The 16,913-nt window shown below is 32.6% G+C and overlaps 1 protein-coding gene across 7 annotated transcripts in view; it reads left to right on the forward strand.

The window, feature by feature from the left end:
- CTNNA3 (catenin alpha 3) overlaps window positions 1-16,913 on the forward strand; it is a 1,858,220-nt gene that overhangs the window by 1,371,877 nt on the left and 469,430 nt on the right. For all 7 annotated transcript variants that reach the window (XM_050805650.1, XM_050805648.1, XM_050805652.1 and 4 more), the window contains one exon: window positions 14,088-14,288. In XM_050805650.1, coding sequence (XP_050661607.1) covers window positions 14,088-14,288 — 201 coding nt within the window. The remainder of the gene's footprint in view (window positions 1-14,087; window positions 14,289-16,913) is intronic.

Raw genomic sequence — 16,913 nt, forward strand, 5'->3', positions numbered from 1 at the left:
TAAAAATTAACACTTCAAGAACTGAACATATGTCATATAAGTCAGTTATAGAGAAAGCAGTAGCACTGGAACATGATTAAATTCACCACATGTAACTATTCATTGAAAATATAATGATATTAGGTCTCACACAGCATTTTTTTTTTTTTAGATGATAGCATAGGTCTGTATAGTAGGATAAGTAACAAAGAAATTTTGCATTTTGGCTTGATTTTCTTTGATAGCAGATGACATATTAAGTGTGAGAAAAATAATCCAGTTCTTATTTTGGTCCTTTAATGTGATTTTATAATATATAGCATCTTCACTTTGCACGCATGCACCACAGAATAAATTATGGTGGAAGATAGGGTGCCATATGCATGCATTTACTTATTATTGACGTCAAAGTCAAGTATTATGTTTATCATTCAGGTTATAATATTATATATCTCTTGTGGTGTTTTTCTGTTAAAATAATATTGTTCTAAGTGATCAGTTTCTTTCTTAAAATGTTGAAAATTCACTAGCACAGAAGACACAAGAGGCAACCAGATGCAGGAAAGGAAAATAAATCAGAGCCCATGGATGTACACAGCATTGAGAAAATATTCACAGTCAATTTTAACTCAGGTGTTTGATGTGAATAATACTATAAGAAAATAAAACTTATGTCAACATTTGAAATTGTATGAAGAAAGCAAGGGTAATTATAGTCCCCCAAGTTATTATTTTACAACTAACCTTAAGCAACAGGGTAGACCTCCAACCCTAAAAATAGAAAGTGAAATAAAGAACGTAGATACCAGTGAAATTACTATTTTCAGTTCAACAGACATGATTGGAAAAGAAAATAAAATAGAAGAGGCAACAAAATGAAAACTAACAGAAAAGGAAATCAGACCAGATGTTGTGAATCTGTTTTTCATGCAGAGATGCTTAAAAGCCAGGAATGGCCTTCCAGGCAAGGTTGCTGAGATAATAACACTGAATTTGTACGAGATGGTTTGATTAGATGGTCTGACAGTGGAAGTTTAGAACTAAAAGGAGAATAAGCTATGTAGGCTAACTGGGCTCTTTGCATTTTAAAAATAAATTTCATATCTTCATTGAAGATCTTGAATTGAATAAAAGAAGATTATAATTTCTCTGCTTTTAATTTAGTCTTAGCACTAAAAAAGAAATGTTTTCTGTTTCATGTTTTATCTATCTTTTCCATACTTTATATCTCTCATTTCTATCAGTGCTTTTGCTGTCATGTTACCTTTCTTCCTGATTTTATTATCACTGGCCTCATTACAGTACCTCCACTGGTTTCTCCTACTGTGATCCTTATATGGATGTGTGTTCTATATGCTACTGTCTTTCATCATGTATGAGTCCTGTCAAGAATTTCTTCTAAATACAATACCATAGATACATTACACTGATCCCATGCAATCATTGTAACTGCTGGGCATATGACTGCTATTCATGCCAATTTTCACTTTCCAAGTTTCTGTATGAGACAAAAAATTTGTTCTTGAGCACATAATTAGGAAATAAGAGAACTATTGGTGTTCCTATCTTTAACAAGGAAGATTTTTAATTTTCATGCCACTCTTTTCATAAATCTGATCTAAACAAAACTAAAATCATGTACACAAAGGCCATGAATTGTACTTTGCAAGTTGTGAAAGGGCCAATAAAAATACTTAAAATGTGCAAAGAAAAGAAAGAGAGTATAAACATATAAGACGTGATAAAATACTATTTGTAAATTGGTTATGTAACATAAAACCCTCATAAGAAAATATCTTTTATATAAATATTACTCTAGTAATAACTCTCACAGTAAGTCAATTACTTGTCTTCAAACTCTTAATAACTGTTGTCAGCAATGCCTATTAAACATATACTTATGATTTTGATAGGAAAATTGTCCCACCCCCTACTCCCACAGTCATCCAGGAATTTGTAAATACACAAAAAACTTTTAAAAAATTATTTTCATAAAGACCAAGTACACATTGTGATCAGTCTGATCCCAGTGGAACAATTCACAGTACATAATGCAACAATGTACACATATGGAAAAAGTAAGTATGTCATCGGAAAAAGAAGTGGTCTAGCATCGTTTACCCGTGTACTGTATGGCATTTATCACATTCCTTGGAGTCATTTCTTTAGGTGCTTATTTCTATGACTAGACTGTGAGTTCTTTTAAAGGGAAGACAGTTAGTTGTTTATCTTGAAATTTCTCTATACCTCACAAAATACCTTGTAGTAAGAACTCAAAATACGCATTAAAATGAATATATCATTATTTAATGAAACATAAATTGAATGAATGAATATACCATGTGAATATATATATATATGTACTAATTGAATAAAAAGTATCAATTTGGAATTACTATCATTTGGTGGGCAAAGAGAGAGAGGAAAACAATACTGGAAGAACTAAGGATGTTAAGCCTTATCTGTGGGTATCAATGTTATATTCAGCAATATATAAATGTTAATAAATGGTAGTTTGCTTAGTTCCCTAAGCCTTAACTATAGGAGTTCTCTGTTTAATAACAATGGCTAATCAAGGATAGAGTATAATTTTAATAGTAATCTTAAAATAGTAATGCATATGTATTATTGCATGCAATATTATTTTATGGAAAATATATCAATTCTTTAAAGCATAAAAACTACTCAATGCCACTATTTATTGAAAACTACAGTTAGGAGTTTAGAAATTTCCTTCCATACGTTTTTCTTAAAAGGTATGTAATTATATGGTATATTGTAGAGAAATAAATATATGAATTTTAAATGAAGGTCCTATTTAATGGATATATAGCCTGATTTTTTTCACTTAAAATTATGTCATAAGCATCTTTTTTATGTAGTTACTTTATAAGCAAAAAGCTTATATTGGTTTGTTACATTCTATTAAGTTATTATTTGTGTTCACCAATGGTTAGTTTGCATTATAAATTAAAATCATTGTTTCACTTCAATCAGTAGTTGTGGTTTAAATTTTATTTTGACATGAATCTGTAAATTTACATATGCATAGGAAAGCATCTTCTTTACTAGAAATGGAATTTCTTTTAGGATCATAATTTGGGGACTATTTACTAGAAATGGAATTGCTTGAGGGTGATAATTTGGGAACTATTATTTCCTGATCTAACTTTACCCAACCATGAACTCATTTCTTTAAAATGCTTAATAACTATTCCAATGAATTGTTGGGAAGCCGTGGTTAAATTACTCATAAACATTTCTGGATCTGAAGGTTTTAATACATGTCAGAAACCTAAGGTGTCACTTTCATATGGATACCCAACTTATAACTGAGGTGAAAATATAATCACTGTCTTAAAATTTTAATCCATGAAAATCGTACTAAGGTATTTCAATACTTTTTAAAATTAAGTTCAGTAAACTACATCATTAATTATTTTGCCTGATTACATTCCACTTATTAGGATAAAATGGGTTCAGTATAACCAATAGGGACTTTTAGTATCCCTCTTTTAATATCTAAATAAGTCTAGTTTATTCAGTTTAATAAGATTTTGGCTCCTGTATATTGTTTCAGGGTTAAATTAGAAGCTAAAATAATAGTATATAAATACATATCTTTGTATTCTATTATTTGATTGCATAGAGAAAATATGGTGTGTGTATATATATATACACACATATATTCCATATACATATATATATATATAGAATACTATGCAGCCATTAAAAAGAATGAAATAATGTATTTTGCCAGCAATATAAATGGTGCTGGAGGCCATTAATCTAGTGAAATAACTGAGAAACAGAAAATCAAGTACCACAAGTTCTCACTTATAAGTGGGAACTAAACAATGGGTACACATAGACATGAAGATGGAAATAACAAACTCCAAAAGGGGGAAGACTAGGAGCAGGAAAGAATTGAAAAATTACCTATTGGGTATCATTTTTACTCTGTGAGTGATGGGTACACTAGAAGCCCAAACCTCACTGTTACACAATCCTGGAAATGAACCCCCTGAATCTGAAATAATATAAATAAATACAAATTACAGAGAGTATCAAGAAATAGAGAATTCTTAAGAGAACAATTACTGATGCTGGTGAAATCAGGATCTTGTTAAGAGGTCACTGGATGGCTATGATTAGGGTCCGTTAGAGAATCTTCTAGAAAGTTTTGTGGCAGGTTCATGGAGAAACTCCATGGAAAGGTAAATAATAAGTATAGACTTTTTGGAAATCCGAGTTAAGATGAACTATATTGAATTTCTGAAAACATGGTACCTTTTAAGTCATATCTTTTTACCTTGTGTTTTTTATTAGTCTTTGTAATTTGGTGTTCAATTCCATGTAGTTTTATAGCAATATGTATGATAAAAACAATCAGGGTGATACAGAATATTTTGTGAATGACATTGATTTGGGCATGGGAAAAAGTCACACCCTGTGTTTGCTTTTAACCTCGTGGACTCCTTTGTTATACGTGTGGTAAATTCAAGTTTTTAATTATGGTTTCCTTGAAACAATTACAAATGATGCTGAAGAGAATTTGTCTCATAGAGAGGGATCTGTTCTGACAATTTTTGTGCACCTGAGAGCAAAATATAAGAGAAAAATAAATTTCAGCAAAAGGATGCTGTACTTGACTTTAAAATTAATTCATTGACTAGGGAAGTGAACTTCCCTAAGACATATATCTACTAATAGCCTCTTTTTCCCACGTGGAGAGATACTGTATTTTAGAAGGTAGTAAAGATATTTGAACTGTATATATACTTATTATTCTGAGGGGAAAAATAAATAAAAACTTAGTAAAATTTACCAGGTTATCAGCAACTGATTTATTCTTAATTGTATCTGTACATTTACATTTTACGTACTTTATTTGTTTAGGGTTTCTTTTCTGCTATATGTGTCATATACCTTTAGGAGGTTATTTTAAACAGTACTGGGATTTGCTTTTCTGTGCCCGAAAGTACAGATTTCAAAATTGGACACTCAAGTTATTCTATATTTTGAACTATGAAAAAGGAATAGTACCCGATTGAATACCGACTGTTTTTTATAAGACAATCCAGCAACAGAGGCATCCAACATTAGCATCCAGTGTGCAAGACTTGAATGGTTTTATTGCATATTATGGGAGAACTGCTCACTACTGTCTGTTCCTGCTGACAGTCCTGATGTTCAATCTGGTAATATCCTGAAAGCTTTCTTCTTTTTTTTTTTTTTTCTTACCCAGTGCTTTGTTACTAGATGTTAATAGGTTCTTAGTCTATGGGAGAGGAAGCAATGGGACAATTAACATGAAAAAGCTCAGTAGTAGAGGAGTACATGGTAAAAGAGTATGGTCTGAGTGAGAATGCCTGAGGTTTGTTTCACTTTTTCTGTTTGTTTATTTTGTCAGGATAAGAATGCCATAAAATGCAATAACTTAGACTTTAGCTCCTACACCAGAATAGCTAAGTAGCTAAGGCACTAAACTTCATTTGTTTATTTATTCTTACATGGCCACTTTCCTGGTGATGTCTCTAGAATACTTGAGGCCCTCTGGCTATGATGGCTCCTGATTACAGATCCAGAATGTTAAAGTTACCAGAGCATAGTCAATGTGAGCTTTGTAGAATTAAAATTATCCTTCTAAAATGCATAGATGATTATCTTATGCCCAATGAAAATTAATGTGAAAACTTATAATGCATTGAGCTATAGATTATAATAGCATAAACAATCTTTTGTACCATTTCTATAAAATTTAGAAAATATTTCAAGCCCATAATTTTCCCTTCCCATTATACATTTGGAATAGCTGAATAATATAATTATAGAATCACCTTATCTTGAAATCAGATGAGACTTTAGCATTTTTATAGAAACTTAGCAGGTTAGATAAACCTCGATTTTGAGCTATGACTCAAATTACTATAATTTTATGAATTTGGAGAAGATATTTACCGCTCAAAGGCTCCATTTTGCTTCAACTATAAAAATGAAATGTAACAGATCTATCTCTTGGAATTATTATGAGAATTAAACAAAATATTATGTATCTGTTACCTAGCACAGTGCATGGAAAAGAAGAGAGACTGAAACAGTATTTGTTAAAAACTCCAAGAAACCAGTTGACAACCAGAAGGTGTTACTGCGTGAAGGCTAGAAACTTGGGGAAAGAATAGGACCAAACTTTTTCTTAGTTATATTCTCAGAAAACTGTAGTATGTTCACAATTCCTAATTCATTATTTGTAGACATCTGTAAATAATGTATGTGATTGAATATTTTTATTCCTATTTTAGAAGCTAAACAGTGCTTATTTAAGGTCTTAAATGGACTTGACACTGAATGTAGAATGTTTGAAGAACATCCTTTATTGTTACTATTGATGAACCAATACTGATACATTAGTATTAAGTAAATCCTACACTTTACAGTAGGGTTCACTTTGTGTTGTAAATTCTATGGATTTTGACAAATGTATATTAACATGTATTCACCATTGCAGTATTACACAGAATAGTTTTACTACCTGGAAAATCCCCTGTGCTCTACCTATACATTCTACCCTCCCTAGGAATTTTATTGTCCCTGTAGCTTTGCCATTTCCAGAATGACATGTAATTGCAATCGTACAGTATGTAGCCTTTCAGATGGACTTCTTTCATTAGCATTATGCATTTAAATTTCCTGCATGTCTTTTCTTGGCTTGGTAAATCATTTTTCATTGCTTTTTATACATTCCGTTGACTGAGTGTTCCAGTTTATCCGTTCATCTACTGAAGAACACGTTGGTTGCATCTAAGTTTTGGCAGTTACAAATAAAACTGCTATAAAGACACATGTGCAGGTTTTGTGTGAATGTAAGTTTTAAATTTATCTGGGTAAATACCAAGGTATGGTTGCTGGATTGTGTAGTAGAAGCATATTTACTTTTGTAAGCAACTGCTGAAATCTCTTCCAAAGTGGCATTCCAAACTGTCTTCCAAAATGCCATTTTGCATTCTCTTCAGCGGTGAACGAGAGTTCTTATTGCTCTACATTTTCATGGTTGGTGTTATCAGTGTTTTAAATTTGAGTCATTCTAATAGATGTGCAGTGTGTTGTTTTGAATTGAAATTTCTTGATGATAAATGATGTTGCCCATTTTTTGTGTGTCCTTATTTGTCATCTGTATGTCTTTGGTGAGGTGTCTGCTCATATCTTTTGCTTATTTTTTAATTGAATTGTTTTCTTATTATTGAATTTTAAGAATTATTTATACATCCTCGATACCAGTCCTGCATCAGATAGGTGTTTTGCAAATGTTATCTTCCACTCTGTGGCTTTTTGTTTTTTGTTTTTTGTTTTTGAGATGGGGTCTCACTCTGTCTCCCAGGCTAAAGTGCGGTGGCGTAATCTCAGCTAACTGCAACCTCCGCCTCCCAGGTTCAAGTGATTCTTCTGGCTCAACCTTCGAAGTCACTAGGACTGCAGGCATGCACCATCACACCCGGCTAATTTTTGTATTTTTAAAGTAGAAATGGGTTTCACCATATTGGCCAGGATGGTCTCAAACTCCTGACCTTGTGATCTGCCCACCTCAGCCTCCCAAAGTGCTGGGATTCCAGGCATGAGCCACGGTGCTCAGCATCTTTTTATTCTTTTAAGTGTCTTTTGCAGAGTAGAAGTTTTAAATTTTTATGAAGTCCAATGTATTCATTTTTTAAAAAAATTTTGTTAATTATGTTTTTGGTGTTATATTTTAAAAGTTCTTGCCAAACCCAAGATCACCTAGAGTTTCTTCTCTGTTATCTTATAGAAGTTTTGTAGTTCTGCATTTTAAAAATAGGTTTATGATTTAACATAAAATGTTCACTTTATTCTGGATAGCACTCTAATTGAAAAATCAGTCGCTTCCAAGTCAAGGTATACAGTCTATGGATAATTTTCTAAATTTGAAGGCATGAGTTTTACAAATTTAACATGAACATGTGTCAAAAATTTTATTTTTGAGAGGCACTAAAATGAAAAGCCTTGTTTAAAAAATTTAGATAAAGAATGGTTCAATAAAATTTCTCATTTAGAAACACAACTGGTTAATGTCCTACAGAGCAATGAAGCTGTAGCCTTTAGGATTATCTTTTCTACGAAAATAACACTTTTTGTAACAAGAATCATTTACATGGTCATCAGAGTTTTTTTTAAAAAAGAGCATTATCCTTTACAGAGTTTTAAAATACCCTAATCAGCACTAATAGCAAGTGGAACAAAGACACACTCCTGGAGAATTAGATATTTGCCAGGTGGGCTGATTGCAATGTCTGTTCAGCAGGACATTGAAAGGACAAGCAATAGTCCATTTTTTCTATTTCCAAGCTTTTGATAAATTTCTTAACAACTTCACAAGTTGTTACAAGAGCTTACTTAAGACATACCAAGAGAAATATGAAGGCTTCGATGACTTTCTTTTTTGTTTTCGTGTGCGTGTTTTTCTATAGAATTGTGCGTGAATAAGTGCTGCAGAGTTTGTATAAGTATTGTTGATAATTGGCTTGGAAATAGCAATATTGGACTTTATTTTTCTTTTTATTATTGTCAAAAGTAAGACAAGTAAATTCGAGCTGTCTAAAAGCTCAAGAATAAACAGTTTGCAGTGCAAAGAAGCTGGGCAAATTTTGTTAAAGTTTAACGAAACTTTTGTATAATTACAAAGTGACTACCATTTTGACTATTGTATTGGGCAGAATAAAAGACAATAAAATAAAAAGTGCTTTATTTTCTGGTTACTAGATTGTGAACCCTTTGCAGACAGGGACTGTGCTTTATTTTTTATATCATCTACATTTTCTAACATATATTAAGACTTAGGAGAGAAGAGACAGAAGAAAGGAGTTAGGACGTAAAAGAGGAAGAAGGAACTTTACATTTTACATTTAACTGTATGCATACTCTGTATTCTCAAGCTAGTATTTGCTTAGATCTTTCTGTGGGATATTGTTTAATTTGGAAACCAATCATCATAATCAAACTCTTGCCAAACAAATTTTGACCATCTTTAAGTAGACAGGTAAACAACAATTAGCTCACATAGTAATGCATTCTATTTGCTTTTTAGCTTCGTGTTTTTTGGGTAAATAGGAAAGAAAAATTACTGTATTCTTGTTTTTTTTGTTGAACATTTGTGTAGTTGCCTGTGTAATGTGTTTTTAATTTATAGCTATGGAGCCAGGTATGCAAAAATGGAAACTTGTTTGTTTATAATTAAATTTAGCTTAACTCTCTGAGCTCACATACACTGGGTAGCTAAACTTAATCTACACAGTTTAGAAAATTCAATGTATTTTGCATTATAGCTCAGTTTCTCTAGAAAAACTAGTTAATATCTTTTTCTCTCTTCTTCTCTTCTCTGAATCTTTTTCTTGCGTATCTAGATATCAGGGGAGGAAACTGTTGTTAGTGTATCATTTCTTGCTTGATGGATTACAGCATAAACTCTCTTCCTCTTAAGGCTTTGCCGTTGATACATTCAAAATCCCACTTCAGGAATTAAAAGCAGAAACTTTTACCTCTCAACCAAGTCTAGCTTTTGCAAACAAAATGTGCCTCTACTTTCAGTCTGTTCTCTGGACTGTGGATTTATAAAATTCTACTTTGGGTGTTGAAAGCCAATGATTTAACATTTTGTTCTCACTGAATTTTGTTTGTTTTCTACTTTCCCTGGGGCAATACATTTGACCTTAAAATTCTGGCTTTAATTGTTGAAAACTGGCCAGGTGCAGAGGCTCTCTCCAGTAATCTCAACACTTTGGGAAGCTGAGGTAGGAGAATCGCTTGAGGCAAGGAGTTCGATACCAGCCTGAGCAACATAGCAAGACCCTCTCTCTATAAAAAATTAAAACAGCCAGGCGTGGCGGTGAGTTCCTGTAGTTCTAGCTACTTGGGAGCCTGAGGTGGAATGATCACTTGGGCCTAGGAGTTTGAGGTTGCAATGAACTATGATTACGGCACTGCACCCCATCCTGGGTGACAGAAGGAGAATTTCTCTCTCTCTCTCTCTCTCTCTCTCTCTCTATATATATATATACACACACACACACACACACACACACACACACATATATACACATACTTGTTTATATATACATATATATGTGAAACTGAACAGCTAGAAAAAAATATTATTTAAAAAATGCATTTCAAAATTTTATTGTGCTACACTTCCTATAGTGACTGAAGTTGGAGTTAGCCAGAGACACTTGCACCAAAAAAAGCTTGCACCAAACAAAGTACCTTTTAGTCAAAGATCAGTTCCTTTATTATCCTGTGTATTACTATTTTCCAACATAATAGAAATCACTCTTTGCATCTCAAGATGGCCATGAAATGATTGATAGAAATTGCTAATAATTCAACAATTCTCTGCTCTTAAATGAATGCATTTCAGCATTTACGCTAACACCAGGACATTCCACCCCTCACCTCAGAGCAAATGTTAAGCTGATACTCTGGAGCTGTTAAGAAAAATCTTTACTGTGTGGCAATCCTTCAAACCATAGTATTCTAAATGTGCTTGTTCTATAATAACATATTCTTTCTTTTAACCTCATTTTGTAAATGATGCATTTGTTGAGCTCAAGTGCATCTACTTCAGAAAAAAAATTATTTGAGGAGAGAGCCAAATGACTTTTGCTGTGTTTAAAGAGTAAACCCATTCCATTAGCAGCAAAGTCTAAAGAGATTCAACAGTAGGAAGTTATATACAAGGTATTTGGCATTTTCTTCTTCCCTAAAAGTTTAAGGGCTGTGTAGTTAGGCATAAAAACTCAGGCCTTCATGAAGGTCTTTTAGTCACTTAAGTTCACCAGAAATATAAATAGCAGAGAAATAATCATTTTTAAGAAGCCGTTTAATGTTTAGTTATTATGCATATGTGGGAGGTACCTAACATTTTGATTTTCTTTTTCTGGCATTCTATGTTTAGAGCCTCATGCAAATAGTTGTTGGTAGCATTCTGTAAAGCATTCAGGGTAATGGGAAAGTGTCACAATAATACAAAATTTGTGAACCTTTTCCAATTCTTTTGTGCTATATTTAATCTTAGAAATTTCAAAGATCATTTATACATCTACTCCAACATTCTTACTATAGCTGCTTTGGGTTAAGTCTGGTTATAGATTCTTTTCACTTATTTCACTTATTTTTTCTTTAATTCTGTGTATGTTTATATAAGACTTTTATTTCCACACTGACCTTACCTCTATAATTCTTCAACAATATTTAACACCATGGCTTCTGACAGCATTATTTAATTGTGAGCAGTAATCACACAACCTTCTGTACAGCCAAACAACAACAACAACAAAAAAAAACACAGAAAATTTCTTGCTATATTATTATTAACTGCATTAAATAATACATTCATGGGCATATAGATCATACTTCTACAGAAGAGGTGACTACTCATTCATTGTTAGTGAATATCTTTGTATATTTTCTCCTCTGCAAAATTCACTAGGAAAAAAATAGTGTGTACAAGCTATCATTTCATCTTTAATTAAAGAGAAATTACAGAGTTTATTACATATTATCAATCTTCCAAGAATGGACATTGTTTTTTCTGTAAATATTCTTTCACTTGTATAGGACTAAGAAAAATAACTCTGCAATATAAAATTGAGCACCTTAGTGAATACAGAGTAAACATTCATAGAATACATATATGTTGCATTTGTTTTTTTAAAAAAAGACCTTGCCAATGTACTTGAAAATGGTAGCTTCTTAATGTGTCATTAAAGTGTACATCTGTGGGCTTTGTAAAAATTGATGATTATTATGCCTTCTAAACTCAAACCTGTACTTCTGTTCCAGGGGAAATATGAGAATATACATATGCTATCTGTTGAGATTGGACCATGACTGTATTTACTGTAGGCTTTAATGATACATTCATAACTGAATGCTACAAATTAGGTTAAAACCCTAGTTAATTTATAATGAAGGATTTTAGTGCTTAATATTTTTCATGTAAGTGACTTTGAATGTCCCTAATATGGGTTAAATTTACCTAATTTCAGATCGCAGATATGTGTTTACTTATGTTCATAACCCATGATTTAAGAATGTCTTATGAGAGCTTCATTCATTCATTCATTCATTCATTCATTTAACAAGCATTCTTGTTAGCCTAACAGGTACCAAGTATTATAACAGGTAGTATATAGAATACCTCGAGGAATAAGATAAAATTCTTTCCCTCAGATATATTTCAAATTCTACAAGAGAGAGAGAGTTTTATAAGTAAATAATTAAAACACAGGAAGAATCTCTAATCGAAGAGCATATACCATTTTATGTGAATCCCAAACAACATGGAACAAAGTTGGTTTTGTTATAGGGAATGAGGAAGTCAGCATGGATTTCCTGCGGCGGGAACATTTGCCTAGTGGCTTGAAAGAATAGTAGGAGTTGAGCAAGCAGGTCAAAGGGGACAGACTGTCTAGACCAAGGTTTTAATATGCCCAAAGACAGAGACATGGAAGATCATGAATGATTTTGGAAATCATAAAATATGTATAACAGAATAATAGAAGCCATGTCTCAGAAGGTCAACAGGGACCATATTCAATGGTAGTTTGACTTTATTTTCTTTTTTCAACAATTATGTCTATTAGGTCTGCTTGTTACAGAACTGAGTTCAGGTCCTGGATATCCTTGTTAACCTTCTGTCTCGTTGATCTGTCTAATATTGACAGTGGGGTGTTAAAGTCTCCCATTATTATTGTGTGGGAGTCTAAGTCTCTTTCTAGGTCTCTAAGGACTTGCTTTATGAGTCTAGGTGCTTCTGTATTGGGTGCATATATATTTAGGATATATTTAGTGTTTTGGCTTCTGGCTTTATCACATGAATCCCCACTTAATATCTTTAATAACTATTTCTTTAAAACATGCACAGAAAACAATTAAACAATAAAATCTCAGTAATTCCAGAACATATCATTATGAAATATATGAATAAATAATGTTATATTTATTAATATATTTAAATTTTAAATATATAAATATATATTTAATTTAAGATAGATAGATAGATAGATAGGGCCTCACTCTATTACCCAGGCTGGAGTGTAGTGTCGTGATCAAAGCTCACTGCAGCCTCTAACTCCTGGGCTCAATCAATCCTCCCACCTCAGCCTCCCAAGTAACTAGGACTACAGAAACATGCTGCTACTCCTGGGTAAATTTATTTTGTTGTAAAGAAAGGGTCTTGCTGTGCTGCCCAGACTGGTCTTGAACTTCTGGCCCCAAGTCATCCTCCTTCCTAGGTCTCCCCAAGTGCTAGGATATCAGGTGTGAGCCACCACACCCAGACAGATTTTATTTTCTGTACAATAAGAGGGAAGTGTGACTCTGTAAGGAAACTGAAGAGCTCCTCTGTAGCTCACACACACATAGTCAACACATATACACAAGCAGATTGGGAAAGAGAAAGAAAGAGACACAGACAGAAAGAGAGAGTGAGAGAGACAAAAAGAGAGAGAAAGAGTTAATGATATGTTCTGGAATTACTGAGATCATATTGTTATAATTGTTTTATGTGTATGTTTTAAACTTCCTGCTATGTTCATGCCCTAGTCATCTAAAGAAGAACGGAGAGGAGGAGGTCAGGAGACAGTCTTCAGAGTAGGCAACTTTCTCTGGAATTCATTTATTTAAATCAATCTTTTCCTTATGTATATATAAGTTTTATAATCTGTATAATATTGCTTTCATTCACAATGTAGCATTTCATCATCACATACTTTATTTTCATTTTAATCTAGAAACTGTCTTTAATTTCCACCTCTGTGCCACTCTAAAAATCTAATCTACTGGAACTAGAGTCTAAAATAATATGCAGTCAATACAAATTTCTCTTAAAATGTAACATGTTATATTTCATGGATTTTGCTATTAAAGAGTAAAGGGATGTATGCAAAATATGTCTCCAATTTTCTTATAATTCTCAAAATCTTCCATTTCCAATGTGCACTCTATCTGAAGTCAGAAGTTAACATAATTATAATCTGCTAGATTTGTATGAATTTTAAACACACACACACAAACTAATTTGATTGATTTACTTACAGAAAGCCATATCTTGGAAGATGTCAACAAGTGTATCATAGCCTTAAGAGACCAGGATGCTGATAATTTAGACCGTGCTGCGGGTGCTATCAGAGGCCGGGCAGCGAGAGTTGCTCACATCGTCACGGGTGAAATGGACAGTTACGAGCCAGGGGCTTACACAGAAGGTGTAATGAGAAATGTTAACTTCCTTACAAGTACGGGTAAGTCAGTTGCCAATAACAGCTGCACTGTTTCTCATATCTGAATCTACATAGATACCGAATATTCATACATGTGGGAAAGATTCCAGTCTGTGTTCCTTCTTTTGACATATATTGCCACATAGTGCTTGTATTCTTTGGTTATGCAATTTGAAATTTATCTCTGAGAAGTAAATATATTCATTGGTGAAAAGAGGTCTTCTATAAATACATGTGTTATGTAAATTACCCACAGGCCTTAGCCAGAAACCATTTAGAATGTTTATTAATGCCTTATCTGTTAGGAGATATAATTAGACTGATATGGTATTAAGTATGTGATAATCACCAAACCCTCTCTTAACTGTATCATCGATATCCCTAGGTTTTTGTTTACGTTACTTAAACATAGCAAGTCAGTCCTGTGTTTCCAGAGAAATGCTCTTACCTTCATCTGCAGTCTGTTTGCAAAACAGCAATTTGTTCTTGCACATAATCTTCTTTGATTGCATAAGAAATATGGAACCAGTATTTTGTGTTGGTTGCAGCACTCAAGTTAATATTTTCTAAAAATCAGCCAGTAAATGCTTCGTTTCTGAATCTCTCAGTAAAATGACGTTTTAATGCTATTGTTAACCTTTCTACAAGAAACTTACAGAAGTGTCTGAATTCATATGGATTCGGAAACAATGAGGACAATCAACTATTTTTATAAGTCATAACAGCAGAACTCCTTTCTGTGAAAACCCTTTGTGAATCTGTGAAATCCTCAGGTTAGATTTTTTTACTATTGTCTCCTAACAGTAGGGTGATGGTGCATCTGTGATTCCTAAAATATTTGAAATTCCAACCTTAAGTTATCAATCCTAGAGAATCATTTTTCATGTTATGCATATGGAATATGAAATTTGATATGCACATTGTTTAGCAAAAGGAATAGAAGGGACAAGGATGAGTCATTTTTTAAGTTTTTCTTTTATTTTTGAAGTCACTCCTCAAAATGAATTAAGAGAAACAAGCCAACAGTTGAATAATATTCACTAGAGACTAGGTCTGAAGCACTATGCTGCAAGGCAAGCTTAGCAAGGTTTGCAGGGAATAGATGATCAGTTTTGCTGTTTTTCTAGCAAGTTGATAAACAAAATCATTGATGAATCTTGGCATATAGTTTTCTTATTATCTCTTTGAAATATTTCTAAAATAATGCAATGCTAACAATGTGGTAAGGAAAGATAAAACTCTTGATATTATTAAATTTATATTTCTATATCTGCTCCTCAAAGTCACCGGTATCAATAGGGCACATAGTAGTTACTTTTTCAATAAGTTGTGGCAATATATTTACTTGTTTAAAAAGATGATTGTGCTCTAGTCATTCAGTATCTCTTCCATAACTAAATTTAAGCACTACTTTCTTGTTGGTCAAAATCAAGTATAGAGTTATCTGTGTCCCTGATTTTTTTCTACCTTCTGAGAATAGCATGTAAGTAAAAGAAGAATGTAACAGGGGTTTTTTTTTAGACAAATAAAAATTTCCTATCAGGAATTGATTAGGTAAAATCTAGCAGGACTAGTATTTTGCCTCTGTCTCAGTTTTATAATCTTGTTAGTCTTGTGAGCATGCTTTTTATGATCATAATGTCTGTTTGAGGTACCAGGTTTACAGTTTTATGCTCTATCACTCCGAAATCAGAAAATTTTGAGACAAAGTTATTTACACACTTCAGAGTTTATTAATCCCTCTTTGATTTGTAATAACCTTTCCAGATAGCTAATCTATATGGCTATATTATCACATTCAGAAGAGAAAAAAAATCTTTTTTTCTTCTAATTAGTGGTATATAATTTTAATTAAAATTCTCTAGGTAAATTATGTTCTATATCCCAAATAAAATGAATATAAAATAATCCTAGGTTATTGTGTGTAAACAGCATCTTATTATTAGTGTAACAGTATAGTTTATGACGTCCCAATTTTGTTATTTCAGTTATTCAGAAAATTTTTGGTGTATCTTTGACAAAGCTTTCCATTTTTGTTTATGCCTAATTCCAAACTATTCTCCAAATAGCTTTCCTTGAAATTTATGAAAAGCATGCCTCACTAAAGGGAATTCTGAGCAATAAATTAGATGAGAAAGCTAATTAGATCAGTTTGATCTTAACCAAAGCTGAAAAATGTGAAAATTTTCTTTCCCATGGAGATATTGTCTATGAAAGATACTTCCCACTACTCTGTCCTCCACAATTTACTAACAGGAGATGTTCATCTTTGTTTGCATCTGTTTCACATCTTAGACTTATTATTTATAAATAATTACCAAATTAAATAATTGGAAAATCTTGTTTTGTGTTATGAGGCCTGCATAGTTTACTTTTTAGCAAGTGAACAGTAATATCTGTGAACTGTTTTTCTCTGTGTTTCCTTTTCTTTTATACAGTCTTCAGGATTTATCCCTCCTTTCTGAAAATGACTTAATGAGGAGTAATTGTGAGTTGCTGTTTATTACCGAGACTTTTCCATCTTTGCAAAGTTTGCCTTAAAATACTGTCATAAATGATGAAATATAAGCCATACTTATCTCAATCACAAAGAATGTTTTTAGAACATAGCACCTTTGATTTTAATCAGACTTTGTAGCTTATTAG

The sequence above is a fragment of the Macaca thibetana genome, chromosome 9 (genome assembly GCF_024542745.1).
Source record: "Macaca thibetana thibetana isolate TM-01 chromosome 9, ASM2454274v1, whole genome shotgun sequence".
Taxonomy (NCBI): Eukaryota; Metazoa; Chordata; class Mammalia; order Primates; family Cercopithecidae; genus Macaca; species Macaca thibetana.